General features: G+C 34.0%; 1 protein-coding gene across 1 annotated transcript; it reads left to right on the forward strand.

Annotated features, from left to right (window-relative positions):
- The first annotated feature begins 17,556 nt into the window (after positions 1-17,556).
- LOC115517165 (olfactory receptor 4F6-like) lies at positions 17,557-18,495 on the forward strand. Its single transcript, XM_030320284.1, has one exon. The coding sequence runs from the start codon at positions 17,557-17,559 to the stop codon at positions 18,493-18,495; it is 939 nt and encodes a 312-aa protein (XP_030176144.1).
- The last annotated feature ends 2,661 nt before the right edge of the window (positions 18,496-21,156 follow it).

Genomic DNA, 21,156 nt, shown 5'->3' on the forward strand with positions numbered 1-21,156 from the left:
AGATTGGACATAACAAGGATGGAATCTTTGAGCTTGAAGATACATCAGTAGAAACTTCCCAAATTCAAATACTTGGAAGGAAAAAAATGACAAAAATAATCATATATATTATTCAAGAATGGGGTACAATAATAAAAGGATATATGTATAATTGGAATAACAGAGGAAAAGAAAGAGGAAAAGGAGAAGAAATATTTGAAATAATAATGGCTTGAGAATTTTCCAAAAATAATGACAAACATGAAAAAAAAAAGAAACAAGAAAAAAGTCTATACATAGGCATATTATATTCAAACTGTAGAAAACAAAAGAGAAAATCTTGAAGGAATCCAAGGAGGGTAAACATTATTTATAGAGGAACAAGGATAAGAATTCCATCAGACTTCTTGTCATACCCATGTTATGGTTGAAAGAGTGAAGTGAAATATTTACCTTGTTAAAAAAATTAATCTAGATTTCTATGTTCAGCAAAATTATCCTCCAAAAGTGTAGGAGAAAAAAAAAGTTCTCAGAGAGAAATCACTCATTCTTCAAGAAGACATAACATTCCTTAGTTTGTATGCACCTAAAAACAGACCATGAAAATACATGAGGCAAAACTTGATATAAGTCCAATGAGAAATAGGCAAATCCACTATTATAGTTGGAAACTTCAAGTCTCTGTTTTCAGTAATTGATACATCCAGAAGGCAGAACTTCAGTAAGCTCATAGTTGCTCTCAAAGGAACCATCAATCAGCTTGATCTAATTATATTTATAGATCACTTCATCCAACAATAACAGAATATACATTCTTTTCCAATTCACATGGAATGTTCAGCAAGATAGATCACTTTCTGGGTCATAAAACACACCTCAAAAAGAGTAGAAATCAGACAAAGTATGTTCTCAAATCACATTGGAATGAAACTAAAAATCAGTAACAAAGATAGCTGGAACATTCTAATGCATTTGGAGATTAAGCCATACAATTCTAAATAGCACATGGATCAAAGAAGAAGTCTTAAAAGATATTAAAAATGTTTTTTTTTAATTTTTTAAAATCTATCTTTATTTTTGAGAGAGAGACAACAGAATGCAAGCAGGGAAGGAACAGAGTGAGAGGGAGACACAGAATCCAAAGCAGGCTCCAGGCTCTGAGCTGTCAGCACAGAGCCCGAGGCAGGGCTCAAACTCAACGAACGGTGAGATAATGACCTGAGCCGAAGTTGGATACTTAACCGAGTGAGCCACCCAGGAGCCCCTAAAAATGTTTTTAACCACATGGAAATTAAACTACAATTTATCGGGGCGCCTGGGTGTCTCAGTTGGTTAAGCGCCCAACTTCGACACAGGTCATGATCTCGTGGTCTGTGAGTTCGAGCCCCGTGTTAGGCTCTGTGCTGACAGCTCAGAGCCTGGAGCCTGCTTCGGATTCTGTGTCTCCCTCTCTCTCTGACCCTCCCCCGTTCATTCTGTGTCGCTCTCTCTCTCAAAAATAAATAAATGTTAAAAAAAAATTTTTTAAACTACAATTTATCAAAATGTGTGGAACACAATGAAAAAAGTACTTAGAGGGAAATTTATACCATTGAATTCATATATTAGAAAAGATAAAAGATCTAAACTCAGTACTTTAAAGCTTACATGTTAGGAAACTGAAAAAAAAGAGAAAGAACAAGTTAAGCCTAAAGCAAGTGAAAAAAAGACATAAATATTTGAGCAGAAATCAATAAAATTTAAAACAAAATAGAAAAAACCAACAACATTAAAAAGGTAGTTTTTTAAGCAAATCAATGAAAGTAATAAACTTCCAGCCTGGCAAACAAAAGAAAGAGAGAGAAGACACAAATACCAATATTAGAAATAAAAGAAGGGTCATTACTAATGATTCCACGAATACTAAAAGAATAATAAGGAGATATTTTTTAACAACCTTAAGCCCACAAATTTGATACCTTAGATGAAATGCATCAATTAATTCCTTGAAAGACACAAACTACCAAAACTTACCTAATAGAGAAATAGATAATATGATAGGCTTATCTGTAATAAAAAAATGAATCAATAATGAATAACCTTCAAAAAATGCAACTTGCCCAATTCATTTCACTGGTGAATTTGCCAAACATTTATGGAATAAATGATACTAATTCTCTACAATTTCTTCCAAAAATAAAAAGCAAAGGGAATGCTTTCTAGCATTATTCTTTGTTTTAAGAAAAAAGTTTATTTATTTATTTTGAGAGAGTGAGAGAGAGAGGATGAGTGGGAGAGGGACAGAGAGAGAGGGAGAGAGAATTCGAAGCAGGCTTGGCACTGACAGTGCATAGCCCAATGCGGGGCTTGAACTCAAGAATGGTGAGATCATGACCTGAGATGAGATGAAGAGTCTGAGACTTAACTGACTGAGCCATCCAAGTGCCCCTTCTAGTATTATTCTTATACCCAAATCAGATGTTGACATTATGAGAAAGAAAAACTGGAGACCAATATCTTTCATGAACATACATGCAAAATCCCTAACAAAATATTAGCAAATCTAAATCAACAATATTTAAAAAGATTATACCCAAGACCGATGGGGAGTTATTCTAGTTACACAAGTCTTGAACATTTGAAAAGCAATTAAATTATAACAAGCTAAAGAACAAAAATCGCATGATCATATGAGGTGATACATTAAAATATTTGGTGCATTTTGTGTTTGATAAAATCCAACACCCATTCATGGTGAAAACTTTCAGCAAACTAACAATAGAGGAGAATTTTCTCAATTTGGTGAAAAAACAATTATGAAAACCAACAACTAAAACAGCTAACATCTCACTTGAGAGGGAGAATCTGGTTGTTTACCCCCTAATACTGCAACAATATTTCATTTCTCCTATTCAACATTATACTGGAAGCCCTCACTAGTGCAATAAGACTAGAAAAATATTGGGTATGTAGACTCAGAACAAAGAAATAAAACTGCGTTTGTTCACAGATAACATAATTTTCTACGTAGAAAATACCAAACAAATGAGAAGAAATCCTCCTGGAACTAATAAGCAATTATAGCAATGTCATAAAAACAAAATTCATATCCCAAAGTAAATTGTTTTCCTATATACGGCCCTACACAATTGGAATCTAAAATTAAACAATACCATTTATATTACCATGAAAAATGAAACATTTAGGTAAAATCCTATGAAATATATATGTGATATATTTGCAGAAAGTTATAAAACTCTGTTAAGATGCCAAAGACTCAGGGTGTCTGGGTGGCTCAGTCAGTTAAGCATCCAACTTCATCTCAGGTCATGATCTCATGGTCTGTTAGTTCAAGCCCCATGTGGGGCTCTATGCTGGCAGCTCAGAGCCTGGAGCCTGCATTGGATTCTATGTCTCAAGCTCTCTCTGCCCCTCCCCAATTCATGTTCTGTCTCTGTCTCTCAAAAATGAATAAATGTTAAAAAAAAAAGTAAAAAAAAGATATCAAAGAATATCTGAATAGTGGAGAATATTGTTAAGATGTGGATTATTCCTAACTTGATCTAGAGAGTTAATGCGATCCCAACCCAAACCTCAGCAAGCTGTTTTGTGAACTTTGACAAATTGATTCTAAACTTTATATGGAAAGAAAAAAATCTGGATACACAACACAATACAGAAAAAGAGCAAAGTAGGAGATAGCTACTACTTGAATTCAAGGACTGCTATAAAGTTACAGTAACCAAGATAATGTGGCATTAGTGTAAAAATTGACATGTATGGCAATGGAGGAGAGGAGACAGTCTATAAATAGACCCATGAAAACAGTCAACTGGTCTTTGACAAAGGAGCAAAGGCAATTCAGTGGAGAAATGATAGTCTTTTCAATGGTTTTGGGATAATATGACATTCATATGCAGAAAAGGAATGAAAACATAGGCCTTTTGTCTTTCACTAAAATGACTAAAAATGGATCATACAATTAAATATAAATTGCAAAACTCCAAAACATCCAGAAGTTAAAGAGGACAAAATTTCAGTGATCTTGGATTTGGAGAGGAGTTTTTTGACACAATTCCAAAAAAACATGATACATGGAAGAAAAAATTGATAAGTGGAACTTTCTAAAATTTAAAAACTTCTGTTCTGTGAAAGACCATGGTAAGAGAATTGAAAGACAAACCAAGGATTGGGAGAAAATCGTTGGAAAACACATATTTGATAAAGAAATATATCCAAAATATACAAGGAATTCTTAAAGCTCAACCCTCAGAAAATAAACAGGTCGATTACAAAATGGGCAAAAATTCTAAACAGACCAAACCCCACCATAAAAGATATACAGATGGCAAAACAAACAGAGAAACAAACACACCCCCACACACACATACACATGAAAAGACACAACATCATTTGTCATTGAGGAATTTCAACTTTTGACAACAAATGAGATACAACTGTACACCTATTCAATTGGCTTAAAAAACTGACAACATTAAATGGTAGCAAGGATGCAGAGCAAGAGGAACTCTCTTTAACAAAACTGTAAGAAGTTTAAAGTGTGCATCGTGGTGATTTGACATACATATACATTGTAAAAACATTATCCTCATCATGATAAAAACATTAATTAACACATCCATCACTTTACATATTTATTTAATTTTTTTGTGAGAACACTTAAGTTCTACTCCTTTAGCAACTTTCAATTATACAATACACTGTGATCAACTATAGTAACCTTGTTTTACATTAGATCTTCATACCTTATTCATCTTATAGCTGAAAGTTTGTATTTTTACCAACATCTCCCTATTTCCTCCTCCCCTCCCCTACCCAGCCCCTTGCAACCACTTTGTACTCTTTGTTTCTATGCTTTTTTCTTTTATTTCACATATTGGTGATACCATGTAGTATTTGTCTTTCTTTTATACCTCAATAAAACTGAAAAATTTTTTTCAAAACTCTCATTCACTGCTGGTGGAAATAGGAAATGGGACATACATTTTGGTAGTTTCTTACAAAGCTGATGATAATATTACCATAAGATAAAGCGATAGTATTCCTAGGTATTTACCAGATTGGTTAAAAACTTATGTTCCCATAAAAACTGCATGTATATAGGAACTTTATTCATAATTACCAAAAACTATAGAAAACCAAGATGTCCTTCAATAGGTGAATGGATTAAAAAAACTGTGGTATATCATACAATGGATTATTTAGCAATAAATAAAATAAGGTATCATATCATGAATGTATATTCAGGAAACTGAAGTGTATATTGCTAAGTGAAAGCAGCAAATCTGAGAAGGCTGCATACTTATTCCATCTATATGACATTATGGAAAATGCAAAACTATGGAGACAGTGAAAAGATGTGTGGTTATCAAGGGTTCAGGGGTTCAGTGGGGTGGATGAATAGGTGAGGTACAGGAGATTTCAGTGCAGTGATACTATTCTATATGATAGGATAATTTTCGATATGTGGTTTTATGCATACTGTGTCATCAATGAGAACCTAAAAGGAATGATGCCCTGGCAACAACGAGCATGTGTAGTGCCCAGATGTTTGTTTCTAATATCATCTCCAGTAAAAGGAACCAGACATCCTTGGAGAAGTGGCTGACTATAGAAATAGGGCAGAAATACACAAGATAAGCCTGGAACATTCTGTAATGCCAGAAAATAAGGAAATGTTCAAATATATACACACTCACCCATTTGATGGAGGATATCAGGGTATATCAGGAACCAAATGAAAGAGCTCCCACTGGGCTAAACTGAAAAAATTTGTACAACAAAATAAAATAATATTTAATCCAAATAAGTATCTTAATCCAAATTATAAAATAAATATCCATGAGCCCATATTGATATAAATGATTGAATAAATTAATAAGTAGGGTAGAAATTTTCCATACAGAAGAATTACAAGTAAATTATGTAGACACTCTAACCTAAACCTAAACCTGGAGGAACATAACCCCTCATTTCTTAAATACGGGTTCAGCATGATGACTTCTTTCCAAAGTGTACAGTATGGAAAGCAGGGAAAAGTAACTTTACAATGAAGAAAACTGACAAACACTATTTCAGCCTGATAATCAAGGCCACGAGAAATGAATATAACCTTGATAGGAGGTGATTAAAATGGCACTTTATTTGTGGTGTTCCTCCCCCAAATCCATGACTCTGGTCTAATCATGAAAAAAAAAATCAAATACATTCCAATAGAAGGGTATCCTACAACATTTATGGCCAGTGCTCCTTAAAACTGTCAAGGTCATTAAATACATAGAAAGTCTAGGTAAGTATTACAGCCAAGAACAGCCTAAGGAGGTATGACATCAAGAAAAAATAAATAAATAATTGTGTATCAAAGTACAATATCAAGAAAGTGAAAAGATAGTATGTTAGATAGAATTGGAGAAAATATTTGCAAGTCATATATCTGATAAGGGTCTTCTATTGACAATATTTAAGGAACTCTTATAACTCAACAGTAAAAATAAAAACCAACTCAATAAAAATGGGCAAAAGACCCGAATAGACATTTCTCAACGTTTATTTATTTATGGGACAGAGAGAGACAGAGCATGAACGGGGGAGGGTCAGAGAGAGAGGGAGACACAGAATCAGAAACAGGCTCCAGGCTCTGAGCCATCAGCCCAGAGCCTGACGCGGGGCTCGAACTCACGGACCGCGAGATCGTGACCTGGCTGAAGTCGGACGCTCAACCAACTGCGCCACCCAGGAGCCCCCGAATAGACATTTCTCCAATGAAGATATACAAATGGCCAACAAACACATGAAAAGATATTCCACATTGTTAGTCATTAGGGAATTATAAGTCAAAACCACAATGAAATACCGCCTTTTGACCATTAAGTTGTCTATTAGCAAGAAAAAAAAAACAAAAAAACAAAATGAGTGTTGGCTAGGATGTGGAGAAATTAGAACTTTTGTGCATCATTAGTATGAATATAAAAAGGGACACCCACTGTGGAAAACAGTATTGCATTTCCTTAAAAAGTTAAACAGGGAATTACCATATAATCCATTAATTCTACAGCATATAACCCATTAATTCTACTCCTAGGTATTTATACAAAATATTTGAAAACAGGTAAAAAAAAATCTTGTGCATGTATATTTTTAGTAGAACTTTTCACAATAGCCAAAGGTGGAAACAATGCAAATGTTTATCATCTGATGAATGGAGAAACAAATGTGGTTTATCCACACAAAGGGATATTACTCAATCATAAAAAGAAATGTACTGATATACACTTCAATATATATAAACTTGAAAATTCTAAATGAAAGAAGCCAGACATTAAAGGTCACATATTGTTTTGATTTTATTTATATGAAATATTCAGAATTGGTAAGTGCATGGAGACAGAAAGCAGATTAGTGTTTGTCAGGAGCTGGAAGAGAGGAATGGCCAGTGACTGCTCGATGGATATGGAGTTTTCCTTGGGGTGATGGAAATATTTTGGAACTAGATAGAAGTTGTGGTTGCACAGAATTGTGCCATTGGATTCTACCCTTCAAATGATCTTGTGTTGTGTGAATTTTCCCTCAATAAAATTAAATACCTGAGAAAGATAAATGAGGACATATTATTCTCTATTATGAATTAAGATTTTAGTTGTCTACTTTATTTTGGCATATTGTTTTTCAGTCATAGTTGGCTTAGGTTTACCTTTCCCTCTGCTAGATATTTAGGTGAAAATTCAGTTTTGATCTTAAAAAGTATGTTAAAATTCACACACTAAGTTTTTGCTCATTTTAAACTCTCCAGGTCAGATATTATGTAGAATTTAGTTTAAAAAATTTTATATAATGAGAATAATTATTAACAATTTAATAACAATCAAGTTTATTAGAACAATATGTTGAAATGGAGCTCTTATAGTAGTGTTACAAGATACGAGAATGTGTGATATTTTTTCTTCTTTGTGTCTTAAAAACAGACATTGCTTTTCTAAGCAGTTAGAGACATTCAGTATGTCTGCATTCAGTTAATGAATAAAAAGATCACTGCACTGAATCCCAAGGAACATGAATTCTAACTATTTTCTGCTATTAACTGGATATAACTGACAACCTGTTTCTTCATCTTATAGGGAGGAATATTGCATTTCCATCTCACCATTTTGTTTGAAAAAATAAATGAGATAATATGTGTAAAAACACTCAGAAGAGGGTTGATGGGGGGTGGGAGGGAGGGGAGGGTGGGTGATGGGTATTGAGGAGGGCACCTTTTGGGATGAGCACTGGGTGTTGTATGGAAACCAATTTGTCAATAAATTTCATAAAAATATAAAAAAAAAAACACTCAGAAAATTTAAAAGACAAATCTGTAAGTTCTTATTTTTATGTTATAGCAATCATATAAAAGGATGCAGTAGAGTGTAGGATTAAATCCATGTACTTTGAAATTAAAAAATAACGGTTTTTGAATATAGATCTGACTCTAGCATAGTGACCTTTGCCAACATGTTTAGTCTTTTTCTGGTATATAATATTAGTATCTCTAAAATGGGGATGTTAATTGTATAAATAAGGTAAAAAGCAAGTACAGTGTTTCCAAGGATAGTCCATGGATATGCTTTCAAAAATATCCTAAATGATTCTTAATGAATTTGTTAATAACTATTCCTTTTTCACTGGTATTTGATCTATATGATAATTAGTTTATAAATAGACATTAAAATTTTAGAAGATGCTAACTTTCCTTAAAGATATTTTGCTGTCATAGTTTATTATACGCAGTTTCCTTTGCTTTCCATTTACTTATTTAACCAAACTTCTAATACTCTTTCCTTCTCTTAATGCCATGCCATGAGAATTAAGTAAAACTCCCATGATGAATGGCTTGGGGACTCAGGTCATGGAACCATTAAGTGGTCCCGAAAAGGTGTTGTTAGATTATTGTTAGAGCAGGAGCAGCTGTGAGAAGCACTACCCATATAGCATCAAAGAGGGAAACATTTTTTTAAAAGATCCAGTAACAGTGAAAATATTACTTTCTGGGTTAAAAAAAATTTTTTTTTGGCCAGGTAAGTGGAGATATTATGTCAATAGCCTGCTAAAATTATTGGCTATTCTTTTTATCCTAACAGTGTATACATTTATGGCACAACATTAGAAAATCTCTCCCTCTTTCCTTTTTTTTCAAATCTCCATTTCTGGGGCCACCTGGGTGGCTCAGTCGGTTAAGCGACCAACTTCGGCTCAGGTCATGATCTCATGGTTTGTGGATTCGAGCCCCGTGTTGGGTTCTGTGTTGACAGCTCAGAGCCTGGAGCCTGCTTCAGATTCTGTGTCTCCCTCTCTGCCCCTCCCTTGCTTGTGCTCTCTCTCTCCCAGAAATAAATAAATAAAATTTAAAAAAATAATAAAACTAATAAATCTCCATTTCTGTTTTCCAATTTGACAAGCACTTTTTGGACACCCAGTGGTGCTGGTCTCTCCAAGGGAAGTGAGAATTTTCATTTCAGGCTGTATGTATTGCTCCATATGCCTAGATTATGTCTTGATTTACAGGGAAATTTCTGAGTCTTGATTGTATTACATTTGGATAGAGACTAGAAAAGATCTTAGCAACTGGTTTTAATGTGAGTAACCTTATACCTGCCATATATTTGTGGCAATTTCTAGAGTGGAAATTGTTTTCTATTCTACTGGAATCAGTTTTCAATAGGAATAAAGTATAAAATCAAAGTCTTTATCACAAAACCATTACCATCAACTATCCATGCATTTATATACATATGCATGCCCACATCCATCCAACCACTCATCTTTTTCCCCAAACTCACAACACTTACATGGGCCAGCATTTATGACTAAGCACAGTCCCTTCTCTCAAGAAGCTCATAGACCTAGCAGGGGTGATGGAGAGACTATTTAAGTGTAAATTATATTATCATGAAAAATTATGAAAGGTTTGCAAGTATGATGTGAAAGCATAGAAGGGGAATATCTAATCCAGACTGGAGGAGAGTGAGACATCATTGACTAGTTGTGGAATAGATGGAATGAATTTTTATAATAAGAAATAATCAGCTAAATGAAAAAAGTCAGGGTGCCTTAAGTGCAGAACAAAAGTATGGGTAAAGCTGAGCATTCATGAAGGAGCAAGGTAGTTCATGACATTTGTGAGGTGCAAGAAAGATGGGCTATAGACAGCTCCCAAGAGTTTTATATGCCAAAATGCTGTGATGTTGAGAGAGCAGGAAAAATTACTGTGTAATTTTAAGCAGTAAGTAGGTGACAGAAGAAACAGGAAATATTCTCCTGGTATGTATGTTAACTGCCTCTCTTAAAACCTTTATGGTAATCCTTGCTTCTATTCCTCTCTCTTTCTTTTCTTTCATTGCTCCTGTCCTTTCTCGCTCCTCCCTTCTCCTGCCTTTTCCTACCCTCTCCTTTCTTACTAGTATCCATCAACTAAACAATAGCAATAGACTGCTCACAAGTCACTTTATCATGGCAATGAATCTCTGAGAACATTTTTAAAGTGACGGTTGTGATACTTTTATGACTATACAGTTGTTCACACATTTGTAAAATTTTATTTCAATTTTTAAATGCTTATTTGAATATTGATATCACTATAATCTGAATTTGAAAGGGTGTACATCTTGAACCCCTTATTTTGTATTTAAAAATCATACTTTTTAAGTCAAAAACAATTTAAGTTGTTTCAGATCATTTAAACAGAACAGAAATACAGACTTGAGGAAGTGAAAGCCACATGTAACCTTACTTTTCAGGACTTACTATTTATAATATTTTGTATTCTTTCTTGGAGAATTTTTTTATTCAAACACAAAGTTTCATATTAATTTTATGCAGTTTCTTTTCACGTAAAATTTAAATCTTTCCAGATCTGTATGTGTAGAATTATTTAGTTGATTTTAAGAACTTCAGGGTATTCCATTATATAAATATACTAAAATGTGATTAATACCTTTTCTATTGATTGACATGGGCCAACAACATTCTATTATTTGTATACATGTGTGTATCTGTTTGTAAATACACATATATTATATGAACATATGTGCTGCATGTACATAATATTTGCTCTTACGCTAGTACTTCTAGGAATAGATTTGTACATTTTAAATTCTAACAAATATCAATTCATAATCCCTTCATCAATGTGTAAGAGAAACTTTTTTTTGAAACCTTGATAATACTGAGAATTCTCTTTCTCTGTTGATCAGTAAAACACAAAACAATGAAGATTGATGATGATCACTGATGATGATGAGACTAAATATCAATAAATATGTTTATTGGCCAGTTGTATGTGTTGTTGCTGTTCCTGGTGTTAGTTACCTGTGCATGCCTTCCCACTTTTTAAAGTTAGACCTTCTCCTTGTAGAGTTAATATATTGATTTTTCTATCAAATATACCACTCTGATTGACGAGAATATTTTTCCTATCTATTGAAATGTGTCAAATTAAGACCACTTGTTCAATAAAGGATTTTTTTAACATTTGGAAAATAAAGAAAATAGAAAAACAGGGAAAAACACCTAATTTTCCTGTGACTAAGAAAAAAAATAATCTTTTATTTTTACTGACTTTTCTGTTGGTCGTTAAAATATTTTTATTTATTTTATACAGTTGGGAACATACTAAATGTGTGTCTTTTTGTATTCCAGAATATCCATATTTTAAAATATCCACACATTGTGTGTTCAAAATCTTTAGATAGAGTTGATTATAGGTCCTTTGAGATGTCATATCCACAGCTATTCAGTTCTGTAATTACCCCATTATTCTTTGCTTAATCTTTATGTATTTTATCTCAGTTATTGGCTATAAAATTCTACATCCATTGCCCTTGTGGTGGGTCCTCTTAGTAGGACCTCTGTAGTGTTTCCTTTTGGCTACAGTAACCCTCAGGATTCCTATTACTGCCTGGCCTGACTCCTCTCAAGTCTGTTCTTGGCTATAGTGGGAGCATGGTGCTCCCACCTTCTTATGCTTCTTTCCTGCTGAGGAAGCACAGACTTGTGACATGCAGGAACCTGGGTGATGTGGGGTAGTAAAAGGGAAGAATGATGACATAAGAAAGAATGGTTGTTAGTAGTGTGGCGCTGGGGGGAAAATTGGTGGTGGCAGTGCATTGGGGGAACCACGTTATTTAATTCAGACATGAAATAAGCATCCATAATTTAGTTTGGTTGCTTAATGGTAGTTTAGAAAATTATGTAAGAAACAAATTAGTTAATATATTAGATTGAAATTTATAACATTAAAATTTAATCATCTTTGGACCTACAGAAAGAACAATTCCATATGCTTCAAACTAATAAATACACAGAAGTCCAGAGAGTAACAATTTATTGATAAGCATAGAAGATAAGAATTTCTATTTTTTTTCCTGGACATATAAGTTTAAAAAATGGGTTTCCTATTCATTTGTTTCTCTCAGATCTAGGGTTAGGGTTAGGGTATGTACCTAATATCCTGCTGTTCAGAGACCTCTCCCAAGGGTATGGATTAGGGGTTAGGATTTCCTATTCATCTTATTTGATAACCATTTCTTTTTATTTAATGAAAATTATTCATATATTTTCATGTTACTGACTTTTATTTCATTATACATGTTTGAATGGCTCCTCAGGTGGAATTATCATTAATAATTTAATTCTCTATTGTAGACATTTAGGTTATTTCTAATATTTTTTAATAAGTATGGTTCTAATATATATGTAGCCCTATAGCTTATTTTTTAACTGATCTATTGTAGCATTAAGCAAATTTTCTTCAAGTGAGATTCTTGGTCATAAATGAAGGATAATTGAAACTTTTTGGTGTGTATTATTATTGTCATGTCAAAGAATTCTGGTTTATTTTTTATTGAAGTATAGTTCACATACAATGTTATACTTGCTTCAGGTGTAGAGTATAGTAATTCACCAATTCTATACATTTCACAGCACTCACCATGATAAGTGTAGTTACTGTCTGTCACCGAACAATATTATTACAGTATTATTGCCTATATTCTCTAGTGACCTACTTATTTTATAATAGGAAGAGTACCTCTTTGTTTTAAAATTTGTAAATGTTTATTTAGTTTTGAGAGGGAGAGACAGAGCATGAGCAGGGGAGGGCCAGAGAGAGAGGGAGACACAGAATGTGAAGCAGGTTCCAGGCTCCAAGCTGTCAGCACAGAGCCCAACATAGGGCTTGAACCCATGAGCTGTGAGATCATGACCTAAGCTGAAGTTGGACACTTAACTGACTGAGCCACCCAGGTCCCCCAGGAAGAGTATCTCTTAATACCCTTCACCTACTTTGCCCATACTGACACCCCCATCAATTTCTTCTCTATATTTATGAGTGTGTTCCTGTATTTTTTATTATTGTTTGCCTTGCTTTTTGGATTTCATATATAAGTGAAATAATTTGGTATTCACTTAACATTCTCTAGGTCTACCAAAGTTATCACAAAAGGAAAGATCTCATTCCCTATTTTGTCTGGGTAATATTCCATTGTGTGTATGTGTGTGTGTGTGTGTGTGTGTGTGTGTGTGTGTGTGTAATATATATTAACCTATACATATATATATATATATATATATTAGTATTAGGTTGCTTCCATATCTTGTAAATAATACTGCAATAAACTTAGGAATGCAGATATCTTTTTGAATAGATGGTTTTGTTTTCTTTGGGTAAATTGCAGTACTGGAATTGTTAGATTATCTAGTATTTCTGTTTTTAATCTTTTGAGGAAACCCCAAACTGTTTTCCACAGTGGGTATGCCAATTTACACTCTCACCAATAATACATAGGGAGGGTTCTTTTTTCTCCACATCCTTGCCCAAACTTGTTATTTCTTGTTGTTTTCATTCTAGCTATTCCAACAGGTGTGAGTTGATATCTCTAATTTTGATTTGCACTTCCCTGATGATTAGTGAGTGAGCATCTTTTTACTTGTCTTTTGGTCATTTGTAGGCCTTTTTTTGAAAAATGTCTATTTGGGTACTTTGGTGATTTTTTAAAATTATTTGTTTTTTTGGTATGAGTTTTATAAGTTCTTTGATATTTTTTGATATTAACCGCTTGTCAGATATATTATTTACAGATATCTTCTCCCATTCATAGGTTGCCTTTTTTGTTTTGTTGATGGTTTCCTTCATTGTGCCAAAGCCTTTTAGATTGATGTAGACCCAATAGTTCATTTTTGCTCTTATTTCCCTTGCCTGAGGAGACATATCCATATGCATGTTGCTAAGGCCAATGTCCAAGAGATTACTGCCTATCTTTTATTTTAGGAATTTTATAGTTTCAGGTCTCACATTTAGGCCTTTAATGCATTTTGGGTTTATTTTTATGTATAGTGTAAGAAAATGGTCCAGTTTCATTCTTTTGTATGTAGATGTCCAGTTTTCCCAACACCACTTATCGAAAAGATTGCCTTTTCCTTATTACCTCCTTTGTCAGAGATAAATTGATCATATAATTATGGGGTTATTTCTGGGCTCTTTATTATGTTCCATTGACCTAACATGTCTATTTTTGTTCCAGTTCCATAATATTTGTTTATAAATGATAGCTTTGTAGGATATCTTGAAATCAAGGCTTGTGATAATTCCAACTTTGTCCTTTTCTCTAGATTGTTTTGGCTATTTGGAATCTTTTGTGTTCCATACAAAGATTAGGTTTATTGGTTTTAGATCTGTGAAAAATGCTATTTGTATTTTGATAGCCATTGCCTGAAATCTGTAGGTTCCTTTGGGTAGTATGGACATTTTAGTGATATTAATTCTTACAGTGCATGAGCATGGTATATCTTTCCATTTCTGCGTGTTGTTTTCAATATCTTTCTTCAATGTCTTATAGTTTTCAGAGCACACCTCTTTTATCTTCTTTGTTAAATTTATTCTTAGATATTTTTTCTTTTGGGTGCAATTGTAACTGGTGTTTGTGTGTTAATTTCCCTTTGTTACTTCATTATTAGTGTATACAAATGCAACAGATTTCTGTATATTAATTTTGTTCCCTGTTACCTTACTGAATTGATTTACCAGTTCTAGTAGGTTTTTTTTTTTTTTGAGTCTTGAGGATTGCCAATGTAAAGTATTATGTTATCTGCAAATAGTGACAGTTTTACTTCCTTCTTATCAATTTGGATGTCTTTAATTTTGTTGTTATTGTTATTGTTGTCTGATTGCTGTGGCCATGACTTCCAGTGCTATGTTGAATAAAGGTAGCACTAAGGGACATCCTTGTCTTGGTCCTGTTGCTAGAGGAAAAGCTCTCAGTTTTTTTTTTTTTTTTTTTTATCATGGAATATGATGTTAGCTGTGTGTTTGTCATATGTGGCTTCTATTATGTTGAGGTATATTCTGTCTAAACCCACATTGTTGAGAGTTTTTATCAGGAACAGATGTTTAATTTTGTCAAATGCTTTTTCTGTATGTTTTTATATGATTATATAGTTTTAATTAATTTTGTTAATATGATGTTGATTTACTTGTGAATAGGGAACCATCCTTGCTTCTGTGGCATAAATCCCACTTGATTGTGGTGAATGATCCCTTTAATATATTGTTGAACTCAGTTTGCTAATATTTTATTGAGTATTTTTGCATGTCTATTCATAAGGAATATTGGCCTATAGTTTTTCTTTTTAGTAGTGTCTTTGGTTTTGATATTGGGGTAATGCTGGCCTAATAGAATGAATTTGGAAACTTTCCTTCCTCTTGTATTTTTTGAAATAGTTTGAAAGAAATTGGGAATAAATCTTTAATTGTTTGATAGAATTCACCTGTAAATCCTGGTCCTGGACGTTTGTTTGTTGAGAGTCCCCCCCCACCCAACTCAGTTTCATTACTAGTAATTTGTCTATTCAGATTTTCTATTTCTTCCTGATTCCATTTTGAAAGGTTGTATGTTTCTAGGAATTTATCCATTTCTTCTAGCTTGTCTAATTTGTTGGCCTTTTTGTATCTATTTTGAATGTACCTTCTGGAGAATTGTATTAGTTTGTACTACCATTATCAGTGTATGAGTGTGTCTGATTCCTCACAGCCTCATCCATGACAATCATCATTTTTTTTAAACTTAGACAATTTGTTAGAACTAAATAGCACTCTAGTGTAATCTTAGTTACATTTATCTGATTAAAGAGTGTTTTATTTTTCATGATTATGATTAATAGGCATTTTGCTTTTGTCAATAGTCTTCATATGTTCTACTCATTTTAAAATTGATATATTACATTTTTGAAATGTATTTGCAAGAGGTAATTTCATATTACAAATATTAATCATCTGGGAGTGCCTGGGTAGCTCAGTCAGTTGAGTGTCTGAGTCTTGATTTCAGCTCAGGTCATGATCCCAGGCTAGAGAGACTGGGTCCTGTGTTGGGCTCTGTACTGAGTGTGGAGCCTCCTTAAGATTCTCTGTGTCTCCCTCTACCCCTTACCCTGCTCGCATGCACATACTCTCTCTCTAAACAAACAAACAAACAAACAAATCTATTTCCACAGTGTTTTTACTTTTATTTTTATAGCACTCTTATCTTCATGTAAAAATACCTATGTGTATATCTATATATACTGTCCTATATCTGTGTATATCGACATATAATGTGATTTTGATTTCCATGTCTTGGTTACTGTCAACTATTTCCTCCTTGTCTTGTTAATGAAGGGTGTTAAGAATGAATTTTCCATCTTAATGTTTGTTTTTAGTATTTATATATTTCTTGTGTTTTTTTCTTAACATTTAAGTATTCATTAAAAATTTCCTTATGTTTATGTTAAAAGGCAAAGATCTCCATTTATCCAAGTTCCATCTGCTGTTCCAATCTTGTTAGTTGGATACTTCACCCTATCCACACTGATATGATTCTTCGGTAGTCTCACTAACTTTACTTTAGGCCTTTCATTCAATTCCTTACATTGAAGCCTTGTGACTGTTTGACAGCAGAAATATATCAAGCCACTCCTTAAAATCCCTAATAATTCTCTATTGCTTATAGGATATAAAGCAAAGTTCAATTTATGGATACAAACTTTCATCCTATCTGGCCTGTTACTCCAGCCTGATCTCAATTGTTTATCCCTTTGCCCTGCTAACCTTCCTGTTTCATGATCTTTGCACTTGGCATTTCCATAGTGTGGGCTCTACTTTTCAGTAGTAACTCCCTGTTAAGCAGAATCTGATCAATCACCACTTGGATGAGCCACATTGTTCTTATGGTACTCTGTTCTTTAAAGGAAAAGAGGGTTCTATCTGTCTCTAAAGCTATTTAATGTCTAGATCCACCATTAGCCTGTAAGCCTCCTAAAGTCAGGGTCAGTGTTTTACCTCAAAACTGGACATATGGTAGCCTTCAATAGGAATATTAGTTATACTATGTGTGTATATTAGCTGAACAGATAAATTAACATGATATTTTAAAAACACCTGTTGGCTGTTACTAAAGATTTCTTCTTAAAACCAGATTTAATGAAAGCTTAAATCTGTTTTAAAATAATAATTTTTGGTAAATTCCTTTTTTATTGTTTTGTTTTTGCTCTTTTAGGTATCACCAGGTAAAGCCAATGTTTGAAACAAATTACTCTGAAGTGTCTCAATTTGTGTTGCTGGGACTTTCTACCTATAGACCAGTGCAGCATTTCCTCCTTGCTTTCTCTACCGTGTTTTATGTAACAATTGTTTTGGGAAACCTTTTTGTTGTGTTTACAGTGACTTTTGACCCATATTTACATTCCCCCATGTACTTCCTTTTAGCCAATCTCTCATTTATTGATTTGTGCCTTTCTACCTTAACAGTTCCTAAGATGATTCATAACCTATGTTCTGGGCACAAAACCATATCCTTTCAGGGCTGTGTCATCCAAATATTTGCCCTTCATGTCCTGGGTGGATCCGAGATGGTCCTGCTCATCGCCATGGCCTTGGACAGATATGTGGCCATATGCAAGCCCCTCCACTACCTGACTATCATGAGCCCACAGATGTGCATTTTGCTTCTGTCCGGTGCTTGGGTTATTGGCCTCATTCATGCAGTGATCCAGGTAGCTTTTGTCATCCATTTGCCTTTTTGTGGTCCTAATGAGATAGATAGCTTTTACTGTGACCTTCCTTGGTTTATCAAAGTTGCCTGCACAGACACCTACAGAATGGAATTCATGGTTACTGCCAACAGTGGGTTCATTTCCATGGGCACCTTCTTCTTATTGCTCATCTCCTATATCTTCATCCTGGTCACTGTATGGAAACGTCCCTCAGGTGGTTTGTCTAAAGCCTTTTCTACTCTGTCAGCTCACATCACTGTGGTGGTTTTGTTCTTTGGACCGTGCATCTTTATTTATGTGTGGCCATTTCCCACAGTGCCAGTGGATAAGTTTCTTGCCATTTTGGACTTTATGATCACACCCATTCTGAATCCCATTATCTACACATTGAGGAACAAGGAAATGAAGATGGCAATGAAAAGACTGAGCAGTCAATTCCTGAGTTTGAGAATGATCTCCTAAATAACTCATGGGAAAACAAGTGGTGCCTTCTGCAAGCAATACTGTGTGGATAAGTGTTGAAGGGTTATATACTATCTTAAGACAATTTATTTTTCACTAGAACAAAAATCTCAGATAGTTTATTCCATGTTAATGGTCAGTGGTGTGATTATATGCATATTTATTTATCTAAGACCATTTTGCCTATTTTAAAATTTTAAAATACTGAAAACCTGCATTTTGTGTGGCTCATGAATTTGAAGTCACTGTGCTGTATTTGCAGAGCAATGGTGTAAACAAAGTTTTCTGTGTTACTGGATTGGAATATATTCTCATGTAGACAGAATGATTGATTCTTACAACTTTTTTTTTTTGGGGGGGGGTGAACAAAGCATTTAAGTTGGTTCAGGTGTGCTGCTACTTTTTCCTTTTCTTTGTTACTTATGTTAACAGATATACTCCATTACATGAATATAATTTTTGTCATAGATTATATATTGTCTGATATTCACATAAGCAGAAAACAACAAAGTGGGCAAACAACAACAACAACAACAACAACAACAAAAAACAGTCAAACAGCTCTTAGTATTTGCGATCATATTAAGATCTGGTTTCCAAGTGGGCAAAGTTATAACTTCTTCCTCTCAACTCTGCTTTTAACTATTCCCTTTAAATGTGTACTGGTGTTAGAAAGATGTGAATTAAGAAATAACATATATTAAAGAGAATAGAACTAGGATGGGGTTTAGAAAATGTTAAAGACAAGGAACTCCTATGTAGTATTGCCACATATCTTTATGTAGCATGGATACAATGCAATACTGAATACCACTCCATGCTCAAGCATTAAGCCTGTGCTGTTTAGACTTATAGGCCTGACAGTTCACCACCCCACGAAGCAAAACGATGCCTTTTGAAAATGCTTACGTATTGAAATTTTATTGTTTCATTTTTTTTTTTAATTTTTTTTTTCAACGTTTATTTTTTTTTTGGGACAGAGAGAGACAGAGCATGAACGGGGGAGGGGCAGAGAGAGAGGGAGACACAGAATCGGAAGCAGGCTCCAGGCTCTGGGCCATCATCAGCCCAGAGCCCGACGCGGGGCTCGAACTCACGGACCGCGAGATCGTGACCTGGCTGAAGTCGGACGCTTAACCGACTGCGCCACCCAGGCGCCCCTCATTTTGTTTTTAAAGTTTATTTATTTTGAAAGAGAGAGAAGGAGGAGCAGAGAGGGAGGGAGAGACAGAATCCCAAGCAGGCTCCGCATTGTTAGCACAGAGCCTGATCCTGCAGATAATGAGATCCTGACCTTAGTGGAAATCAAGAGTGGGATGCTTAATTGACTGAGCCACCCAGGCACCCCTGACATTTTATACTGATATTGAGATGGAATTTGCTTCCTTATGTATTTCATATTGTATTTCTTATTTGTAACCTAGAATTGTGCCTAATGAAATATCTTCCATAATGTCTCCTCCTTTTATGTCTGAAAATAAAAATGGCAATATAATATCTTCTACTGTTAAGATAAACATTCCTTCTGAGGCTACACATCTTAAGTCTTTTTAAGCAAAATTCCTCATTTAGAAATTTTCATGAGGGTTATGTATGTATGTATTTATGAGGCAGCCTGAAATGTCAACTTAATTTTCTGTTAAAACTTATTTCTTTTGGAATCTGGGCATAAGCTGATACTGATTCTAGCCACAAAGCAGAGAAAAATTATATGATAATATTCTATCATAAGTGAAATGTCATTAAACCTGTAACACAAGATATATAAGAACATTTGGATCAGAAATTCAGAATCTCTAACTGAAAATGAATAATTTGGAAATAAAAAGTAAGAGCCAACTTATACTCAGAACAAAATTTGAACAAGACAAAATCATTTCAGAAATGAGAAATAAACTACTAGGTACTCAAAAGAGACCAGAATGGCCAAAATTACAATGAAGGATACAGGAAACAAAGATGAAAAGAATCAAGAAAATAAAACCCAGTTAAAGACAAAAGTAAAAAATTTTCAGAGAGAAAGTTGTATAGAAGTAGGCAAATGATATTCAATATTTGTATAATTTGAAAGTGAGACAATATAATAGAATTAACATTTCATGCTGTTATTAATGTGTCAGAAATAAAAGACCGGAATCTGTATAATGAAATACCTTATAGTCATCTTGGGAAATCTGATCCAAGATGGTCAATTTCAAGATGTATACTAATAAAATTATTGCTATTTAAAGTATTGTATCTTCTGAGCCTCCTTTCAAAGTAACTGAAGTAACCTAAATAGGACAGAAAATCAGGCTGGCGGCAATGTATAGTTGCCCTTAAGGTATAGTTAGTCCATCCTTCAAATCTATCAGTATTAAAGAAAAATGATGTTAAGAAAGTAACATTTTGTACAATGTTGGATGTATAGCAAAACAACAAAATAGGACAGATTTATTGACAGTCGTTGATAAACAGTGTTCAATCTAAGACAGGTCAAGTGGGAAATACAATAATTGAAAATTAAAATTATCAGAAATATGATCACACTAAGCTAGATGTTTTGGGTCTGTGGATATATATCAGATTTTTTAACCTAATTATAATGAATACACTTTTCAGGTGTACATGTAACATGTAACTGGATACACCAGTGAATGGTTATTTAATGTCTAGTTCCTT

The sequence above is a fragment of the Lynx canadensis genome, chromosome B3 (genome assembly GCF_007474595.2).
Source record: "Lynx canadensis isolate LIC74 chromosome B3, mLynCan4.pri.v2, whole genome shotgun sequence".
NCBI lineage: Eukaryota > Metazoa > Chordata > Mammalia > Carnivora > Felidae > Lynx > Lynx canadensis.